Raw genomic sequence first — 10,000 nt, forward strand, 5'->3', positions numbered from 1 at the left:
TGCCTATGACTGTGAGTGCCACAGTAAAAGACATCCCTTCTGGCACAGGGGCACATTGTAGACATTAGGCATAATTTGAGTCACCTTCCTCTTTTCGTTCTGCATGAAAATCCTTCATCTGCGGTACTTCGGAGCAAGAGGTCGGCAACTTGCTGTGTGCCATCGCTCTATAAAGATAGTGCTTGCTAGAGACCATAGATAGGTGCCATTCAAGGCTCTCTCTCCTCCTGGTGCTTGAGGAAAGTGGTGCCATCTAGGTTTTGGATGTTAAGTGAAACCCATTTTGCTTAATATTATGGCAATTATAATAATTATGACTGCAATTGTCATCATCACTCATACACTACTCATAGCACAATAAAATAACATGGCGATCCCAAATCCCCGAACGTCAAGACGGCCGTCGCCAGGCTGCAGCCAGGAAAGACGTCGCCCGTCGTTAACGCGCTAAGTAATCAAGGGACGCTTTTTCCTGTATGTGTTTTCCGATTATCTGAACTATGTACCTTTTGCATTTTTCCATTTTAGCTGGTGCAATAGTGCACGGTTTCTGTGGTAACATCTGGCGCAGTTCCAGTGACAGAAATTGTATGTTGAAATATGTTTACATTCAAATTATATTCGGGACGATGAAAATAAGAGTTGTTTTATAAACAATCTTATTAAATGAAGTGATATTCACATATTATAATCATCGTCATTACATCTGTCTTTTTTGCATTGTTGTGCGCTTTTGGTATCTCCAAAATATACATGTCGTAGTTTGGTATGCACATGTTATTCTTTTTATGCATCTCTATGGCTTCTTATTATGTACCTGTGTTATACATATGAATATAGGTTGTGGGTAAAATTTATGATATTTTGTTTAAGTTCTCCTTCAACTTCCGTCAATTTTCTGAAAAATTTTCAATTTTGGGCGAATTGTCAAAATTAATGAAATTCACTTTCTTTTATTATAAAATTAACAAACAGAAATATGCAAATCTAAATTTGTCAGCCGCAGACCGTATCATCTCTCCTCCAGTGTTGAAACACCATGGACTGTACCAATTCTCCTGCATGGACACACGCCCTTCAGAGGAATATTTGACTGAATATTTTCTTGCTTTTTCTTGTTACGCTCTTCATCTGCTAAAAACAAAGTTAAGCCTCACCGCGCACTGTCGCTTGCTCGGCGCCATTGCTTACAACTGCGACGCAAGTACAGGGTCCTTCACGCAGCCAGTTGTTGGCACAACCGTTGGCTCAGTGTAAACAGAGAAAACAAACATTCATGGGTGACTCAATAAGAAAATGTTAGGTATATATACCAAATTTGGGGGTTGTAAAAAATAACTTAATCCATTATAACAGCATTCTATTTTATAGCAATCAAGAATATTTAATATATACATTATTTACAATTTAGTTTGTTACTAGAAGACACTTTCACACTTTGGTTTTGTACAAATCTAACCAATTGTATATTTGGATTAAATTGACACAGCCTCCTGCTACTTTTATCTTTTCTGAGGATAATATGAGGGATGTGGGCGTGGATGTTGATAGTTTGTTCCTAATTTTCGATGTTAATAAATTAACTTTAAAACATAACCTCTCCACGTCAACATTGGATGCAGGTAATGATAATATTTCTAAAGCATATTTATAAATATTTTCAAATATTTACTAAGAAAAATTAAACAAAAATAAAATATGTATCTACAAACATTTTGTTCGCATGAGTACGAGCCGCGGACCGTAAGTCTGCGGGTGATATTTCCCGCGTTTCATAAGTTCGCAGAGCAGACGAAAATTGTATGAATTGGGAACCCTGCTGGGCGAGTATCATGTGACTGAGCCGATGGCTCCTGGCGGTAAAACGCTGGTGTGACTGGTGTGACTGCGCGCCTCAAAAAATGACAACTTTTAAACAAATCAACGAAAAAAACGACGGAAAACATGCTCGTGTGACAGCGCCTTCAGGTAAAAGTGCCAGTGATCTCGAGCGGCATCAGTCACTAAGACGGCGCGGAAAACTGTTTACGTAACCTGCAGTTTCGTGTACGCTTCTCTAAAGCTCTTACTTGTATATTGTATCATGGCGGGAGTATCCAGAAGAGTAAAACAACTGAAGGAGATGATGGGGGAAATGAATGCATTGAGAAGACAACGCGAAAAAGAGAGGAAGGGGAACCAGCTAGACACAAGCGAAGCGGACGCCGCTGCCACAGCTGCCCCACAGAATCTCCCCCTCAGCCGCCCCGGCCTTTCTCGGCATCCCCACCCACCGCACAACCAGCTCAGTCTCCTCTGAAGAAACGTTTGGTCATGATGAATGACGTCAATGTGTCACCTGAAAAAAACATTCGACCGGAAATATATTATTTCAAGCATACAGTTACAGGCAACTGACATGTCCCAGGAGTGAGGGCAAAGGCACTGTTACTGCCATACCCATTTCCTGCAAGTGGGACAGGCACGTAACTGTCAAATGCAATAGTTGTGGCACAAATTTGTGCGAAGCTCCACCAGCCCGGAAAGGTAAATTCACGGAGTCGAATATCCTCCAAGTTTATTTTAGCCTCGTCACTGGGGGAGGAGATGCTGGTTTGCAGAAGTCGACGGGCTTTTTCTCAAGAAAAAACTTTTCAGTAGGAGACTATGCAAGACACAGCGACCCTCTTTGAGCAGATGGAGCTCTTCTAGCAAGGAAAAAGTACGGAAGTTCTACATAGAAGAGAGGTCAGTGGAGCCAGAGGACGAAGGTAATGTAAGCATCAATGTCACATTTGACGGAACCTGGATGACAAGAGGACACAAATCCCACTTTGGGCTCTGCTTTGTCATCGATGCCTATACAGGTATTGTCGATGATATGGAAGTTATGTCCAACTACTGACCATGTCACGGCAAGAAGAAAGGTGAAAAACATCACAAGTGCCATATGAACTTCGAAGGGAAGTCGGGTACCATGGAGACAGGGTGGGGTCCGACTCTGCTCACGTTCGACAGATCACCAACTTAAAAATGTTGCCTTCGTTAGTGACGGGACCTCAAGTATATATAAGGCTGCGTGTGCTTTGAATGGTGGATGAAGCCCTTACAAAGATACCAAGGTTATCAAAGAAGAATGCATAAATCATATATAAGTAAGAGGATGGGTACAAGGCTACAAACTATGAAGATAGCCACAGGATTTTTGTACTAATGTTAACACCAACTATAAGACGATGGAAAATAGTATTTGGGCTACTGTCTTCCATTTGACTTCATCGGATCAGCACCCTGTCCATCAATACTGCCCTCCTGACACAAAGTCGTGGTGTTTCTACAACAGAGCCATGGCATGCAAGGAGACACCCAAAAGCCACAGCACAAAGAAACTGGCCTTGTCAAAAATTTCACATGAGAACCTCCAGAACATCAGAACTGACAGCTCCAAACCTACTCAACAGATGCCTCAATGGATGACGCAAAATTCCATTGAGTCTCAAAGATGTGGGGAATATGCTCCAAGATAAAGTATTTAGGTCTTCAGAGTAAATGATGTGGCCAGAATCACAGTTTTGGAGCACAACTGGCTACGGAGAGGGAGGTGGTGCCTCCTGATACCCTCACTTTCAAATAATACCTATGATATACTGCATAGGTTCTAGAATGCTATGATAATGTCATATAGTACTCCCAACACATGAAACAAGCAATCAGCAGGAAAGAAGGGTGCAAAATTGTCTACTAAATCAAAAGGATATTAAAATTTCTGTCAAGAGAATTTATTTGAGATTATCTGATATTTTTTGCATCAACATTTTGTTGTCCTCAAAAATTGATAATTTTTCAAACTTTTTTTCTTTATAATTCAAATGATCTGAAATTTGACAGTGAACATCTCAATACAGAAGTACATAACATATTAAAAATAAATATTTGTTTATATGTATCCCTTCTGTGACACTCATATTCAGGTTGAACATCTTGAGACATGGCCTGTCCCAGAAGGGATAAGGCACCCAAGAACAGGGACTATTGTTTTCTTCTTTTGCTTTTTGATTTCTTGGGATTTTTAACTTTTATCCTCTTATTCCATCTAGTGAAGTAGATCAGAAAGCTAGTTAAAAAAAACTAGACCATCAGTATTTGAATAAAAGAAAAAGAACATTATGCATAAGTAATGTAATAATAAAAGAAATGAAGGTGTAGTTTGGGTCTTTCTCAGAACTCAACTTTTGGACATCAGATAAGGATGATTTCAATTTATTTAGAAACATTGTCAAAATCTGTCCATTCTGTTTGTGAAAAAATATGATGTTTCTGATAAAGAAAGTTCTTTAAAATTTGTGCTTTAGCAAAAATGAAAAAAGTAGAACAGAGACTCTGACATCTACAATTCCTAATAAAATGAGAGACCACTTCTACCTTCATTGGCCAAAAATCATGTCTTGAGTAAGAGTTGGAAAAGTGAAAATGATACTTCCATTTGAAATGCATACTCATTGACTTATATTTCAATGAAAAATATACCAATAGACAGTGGACTAATATATTCAGTTTGTAGTTTATTGGTGTAATGCTTTTGTAAAGTACACAATATCCTTTCATTTTTTTTTTTTTCTTTTTTTCAGTTGTCTTAAAAAATGGCATTATCAATAGATGTACGATACAAACCACATAAAGATATTCTGTACAAACATAATCATTCTTATGGAATTTTGATCATGTTCATCCTCACCCAAAAAATATAATTCAATTTATTTTTCTTGTGTATGTTCCATTTAGTGCCATTTTTTTAAATCAAATTTACTTTTCATATAAAAGAAAAAAAGGAATCCTCTTTCACGAACTCAGAATAAAAAAATATACATACATATATTGAAACAGACTTCCATTTAATCATGTAATGTACACAAACCAAAAAAAATTAAGTTCTAAAAAGAGGTGAGGAAAAAATGTACAAATATAGGAATAAAAAAAAGAGAAAAAAATGACCAAAACCAACCACACCTTCACATGATATCTACATCTTTGAATTTTCCATGATACAACACCACTTATTTAATTCATAATATACATATATATATATAGCTTAATGTATAGCTATGCACCCAGTACAGAGCAAAAATTCTGAGTCAACAGCTCGATGATTTCACATTCTCGGCAGAAGTACCTCATCAGTCGTAATCCACAGTGACATCCTCTTCGATATAGCTTGGCGATGTTTCAACTTCCTCCTCCATAAAGTCTCTGAAAAGAGGGAGAGAAATGACATATCTATACATATATGACCATTTGGTTGAATATACATTATAAAAGAAAAAAGGAAAGAGAGAGAAAGATATAGAAAGAAAGAGAGAGAGAGAGAGAGAGAGAGAGAGAGAGAGAGAGCGAAAAGAGAAAGAGAAAGAGAAAGAGAGAGAGAGAGAGAGAGAGGGGGGGAAAAAGAAAAAGAGAGGGAAAGAGAAAGAGAGGGAAAGGGAAAGGGAAAGAGAAAGAGAGGGAGAGAGAAAGAGAGGGAAAGAGAAAGAAAGGGAAAGAGAAAGAGAGAGAGAGAAAGAGAGGAAAAGAGAAAGAGAGGGAGAGAGAAAGAGAGAGAAAGAGAGGGAAAGAGAGAGAAAGGGAAAGAGAAAGAGAGAGAGAGAAAAAGAAGAAAAGAGAAAGAGAGGAAGAGAAAAAGAGAGGGAGAGTCAGAGGGGGAGAGGGAGAGTCAGAGGGGGAGAAGGAAAGTCAGAGGGATTGAGGGGGAGAGGGAGAGAGAGAGGGAGAGAAATGGAGAGAAATGGAGAGAAAGGGAGAGAGAGAGAGAGAGATAGAGAGAGAGAGAGAGAGAGAGAGAGAGAGAGAGAGAGAGAGAGAGAGAGAGAGAGAGAGAGAGAGAGAGAGAGAGAGAGAGAGAGAGAGAGAGAGAGAGAGAGAGAGAGAGAGAGAGAGAGAGAGAGAGAGAGAGAGAGAGAGAGAGAGAGAGAGAGAGAGAGAGAGAGAGAGAGAGAGAGAGAGAAGAGAGAGAGAGAAGAGAGAGAAGAGAGAAGAGAGAGAAGAGAGAGAGAGAAAGAGAGAGAAAGAGAGAGAAAGAGAGAGAAAGAGAGAGAAAGAGAGAGAAAGAGAGAGAAAGAGAGAGAAAGAGAGAGAAAGAGAGAGAGAGAGAGACAACCCCACTCACCCTTCCATAATGTTGTCAGAGAACAGCTGGTTGGGCAGGGTGAGGGAGACGGTGGTCGTGAAGTCGTTCATGGGCTGTCGCGCTGCCAGCCGACGCTCCACCTCCTCCCTGCTGAGCTGTCCATCGCTCGTGTGTGCCCCCCCTGCACTGCCTCCAATGCCTGGCCTTCGGGTAGGGAGCTGAAGCGGAACAGAGCGAGTTAGTCTTATGGAATAAGCTGTAATAATTATAATGGGTTTCATGCCCAAGAAGGAAGAAAATTATGAATACATGAAATAATTAAAAAATGGTCATGTTTGGAGTGAGAGAGAGTGAGAGTGAAAGTGAGAGAGAGAGAGAAAAAGAATATTTACAACAATAATACTGATAGTTATTATTTGGCATCTTCACCCATTTATCTGCATATCATTACTATGGCCCTTATGATCATCTTTTTCTCTTTATGACTGATGTTGATATTGTTATAATGACTATGATTATTATGTTTTGAAAATGTTATCTCTCTATCAAAATGTTAATCTTATAATTTCCACTTTACACCCAATATCATTATTAATATAACAATTATAATTATTGTTATTTTGTTATTTACTGGAATAATCATTATCAACAACATCACTATTACCATCACAATTACTTTTATTCTTGTTGTAATTGTTAGCTATAACATTTACTATTTAACATTCATTTATTTTTCTACAAAGTTGAAAAAGTAAATACTTTGTGTATATTACAACAGAGTATTTATTCTTTCCTAAAAATTCAACAGTTTTGTATCTTTTCACTCACATACCTTTTTTCTCTCTCCCTCTCACCTATTTTTTTCTCTTCTTTATTTCTGTTTTCCTCATCCCATCCCTCCCTCCTTCTCCTGCACACGCCTGCCCAGGACCCCTAAACTATCACTCATCCTTGGTAAGCGCACAGCCTGATTGGTCGAAAGACAATGCCACAACATTACGTACTCCCAACATTTATGAAGGCACCTGATGAGAGCGGCTGCTTACACACACAGTGTGGGCTTTCTGTAAAGGGAATCCTAAGGACCTCTAACAACAATAATATGCTAAACAAGTTTTTCTCACATTTTAATCTTTGTTGTGTTATTAACCCTTTCCCGACGGGGCACGGCGATACGTGAAAACCCCTACGCCAGGCCATTGCAATATTGCAACATCACACTTGCATGACGCCCTGGCATCTGGAATTTGGCTGTGTCACACGGGTGTGACGCACCGTTGTCATAGGGTTAAAGAACTTTAGCTCACCTGTGCAGGTGAAGACCCAGAGGGTAAGTTGCCTCCTGTGAGCTTGCGCACCAAAGCCCCACTATTTGTTGCACTAGTGATGCTGTTGCTGCTGCTGTTGCTGGTGACAATGTTGCTGCTGCTGGTGGTAGCCTGGTTACTAGTGCTGCTGCTGCCACTTGTGCTGCTGGAACCAGTGATGGTCGATCCTGCAGCAATCTAGAGGTAGTGGGGGACAGAGAGAAGTTGAGAATGAGGGTGTAAAGCTGTGTGGTGTAAAATAAATAATTTCCAAAGTATGATTTCGTCTCATTAGATTGTGTTTTATGCTGTTGTTTCCCTTGAAGTGATTATTTGAAGGAAAAAAATAAGAAGCACTGAATGTGATGAAGTAATGCTACAAAAACACCATCAATAAAACTAGCATTTCCCTCTCCCAAAAACCAGCTTTCAAACACACACACACACACACACACACACACACACACACACACACACACACACACACACACACACACACACACACACACACACACACACACACACACACACACACACACACACACACACACACACACACACACACACACACACACACACACACACACACACACACACACACACACACACACACACATATATATGCATACTCACCTTCCATCCCAAAATGCCTACTAAACACCTAATGCCTCACCTGCTTCGAGCCTTGTTTACTGGACTTGCTACTGCCGCTGGAATTGCTACTGGACTTCTTTTTTTTGAGGGGTGGCTTTCCAAGGGGCCCCTGAGAGCTGTTTGAACCTCCGCCAGATCCTTCCAAACTTAATCTTTTTCTGCAACTTATTCATGAGGAGTGGACTTAAGGACTTGCTATTAATTTGTTTAAAATATTGCAATGATAAATATATATGCACTATTGTCTGTAATTGTTAAAAAAAAAGAGGTTAAATATAAAACTGTTCTCTATATACACAAAAATGCAGATATACACATATCCACTCATTAATCAATCATTTTATGAACTTTTTCTTTCATGCTGTGTATCTAATATCTAAATCTGTACTTATTTCTATGTACATCTATCTATTTAACTATAAATATGCATAATACACAATAGTTACTGTAATCTCCTCCTTCATATTTTCCCTTCCTTACCCACATGTGCATCGTGTCCACCGGACTCACCTCTTTGTGTCCAGCTTGGCATCATTTTCTGTGTCTGACTCTTCTGTCTGATCAGAGTCTGAGGATGAGTCAGGACCTCGATGGTATTGGAGGAGGCGGTCAAGGAGGAAGGACTTGTCCCGTCGAACGCGAAGAAGGGCCCTCTGAGCTTTGCGAAGTTCCTCTTGGAAACACTCATTTTCCTGTTAAGAGTATTATCATAAATGTTTTTCTTTCATAATTCCTTAGTTGTATGACAAAAATTAATTACAATAATACATTTGATATCACTATTGTGTTGTCTTAACCAATATTATGCTTCTTTCATTTTCTCATATGAAAATGAAAATCAAATAACTAATTCCCAATAAAGAAGGAAATATTAGTAATAAAGTGCAAACTGAAAAGCTTTCATTAGTTTCAATAAGCAACTATTGATCATGATAAAATTATCCTGTATGAAGTATGTTGTAAGTAATGTTAAAATTACCATTAACATATACAGTAGAACAGGCAATGGAAAACAGAACGACAAAAATTGCAGAACAGAAAATAGAATCCTTGTCCTAGTTCTTCAAAGAGATCACACTAATTTGCATTTTTAACATGAATATGATCTCTTAATTCAGGTGAAGATCTAATACTAAAATTTCATATGATTATTCTGAATACAAAAGGAATGTCTTCAAAGATTTGACAGCACTGATCTCAAGGAGTTAGGCAATGAGTCTCTTCATTCGAGGCTTTGTAAAAAATGTCCCAAACACAAATATTTTGGCCTCTACAGAACCCTCTCTGCTGGTCAACAGACTTACTGTGTAACATGTTTTTTGTCCTTGGGTAGCAACTGTTATTTTCTATTCTCTAATGCCTAGAAGGTATGAAAAATGGGTAATATTTCCTTCAAACTTTGCTTTTGTGACCAGAATAACAATATTTCTTAAATTAATCAGTCACACTGTGGCAGAAGCAAAGTTAAACCCATTGCATATGAATGGCATGACATACATGATGCTGGAGCTCTGGGCTGATGATGGGTGTCATGACATACATGATGACGAGCGTCATAATGTACATGACATTTGGGGATTTTGGATTGCTGTGTTATTTTATTATGCTATGAGTAATGAGTGAGTGATGATGACAATTGCAGTCATAATTACTATAATTGTTGTAATATTGAGCAAAATGGCCTAGATGCCACCACTTCCTTCTAGCACCAGCAGGAGAGAGAGTCTTGACTGGCACCTATCCACAGTCTCTAGCAAGCACTATCTTTAGACAGCGATGGCACACAGTAAGTTGCTGACCTCTTGCTCTAAATTATCAGTGATGAAGGATGTACCAGTTGAGGAAAGTGACTCAAACCATGCCCAATGTCTACAATGTGCCCCTGTTTCAGTAGGGATGCCCTTTACTATGGCACTCCGAGTCATAAGCACAAGTTTCC

General features: G+C 39.0%; 2 protein-coding genes across 3 annotated transcripts in view; one reads left to right on the plus strand and one right to left on the minus strand.

The window, feature by feature from the left end:
- Positions 1-1,343: 1,343 nt before the first annotated feature.
- Positions 1,344-10,000, minus strand: part of LOC122266471 (uncharacterized) — a 16,350-nt gene continuing 7,693 nt past the window's right edge. The window contains exons 3-7 of one of the 2 annotated variants that reach the window (XM_086544548.1): positions 8,572-8,753; positions 8,081-8,225; positions 7,408-7,605; positions 6,140-6,318; positions 1,344-5,226 (exon numbers count right to left, since the gene is read on the minus strand). In XM_086544548.1, the coding sequence (XP_086400674.1) occupies positions 5,154-5,226; positions 6,140-6,318; positions 7,408-7,605; positions 8,081-8,225; positions 8,572-8,753 (777 nt within the window). In that variant the 3' untranslated portion in view covers positions 1,344-5,153. The remainder of the gene's footprint in view (positions 5,227-6,139; positions 6,319-7,407; positions 7,606-8,080; positions 8,226-8,571; positions 8,754-10,000) is intronic. The other variant, XM_086544549.1, reaches the window with a different exon arrangement.
- On the plus strand, positions 1,350-4,404 carry LOC147470374 (uncharacterized). The gene has a single exon (XM_086544551.1). The coding sequence runs from the start codon at positions 3,216-3,218 to the stop codon at positions 3,504-3,506; it is 291 nt and encodes a 96-aa protein (XP_086400677.1). The 5' UTR covers positions 1,350-3,215; the 3' UTR covers positions 3,507-4,404.

This window comes from Penaeus japonicus, unplaced genomic scaffold (genome assembly GCF_977035675.1).
Source record: "Penaeus japonicus unplaced genomic scaffold, GWHDUDI00000001_assembly GWHDUDI00000015, whole genome shotgun sequence".
In the NCBI taxonomy this organism is placed as follows: domain Eukaryota; kingdom Metazoa; phylum Arthropoda; class Malacostraca; order Decapoda; family Penaeidae; genus Penaeus; species Penaeus japonicus.

Bases quoted from the DNA above. Each gene is read 5' to 3' on its own strand.
- LOC147470374 (XM_086544551.1), top strand. From the start codon at position 3,216: ATGGAAAATAGTATTTGGGCTACTGTCTTCCATTTGACTTCATCGGAT.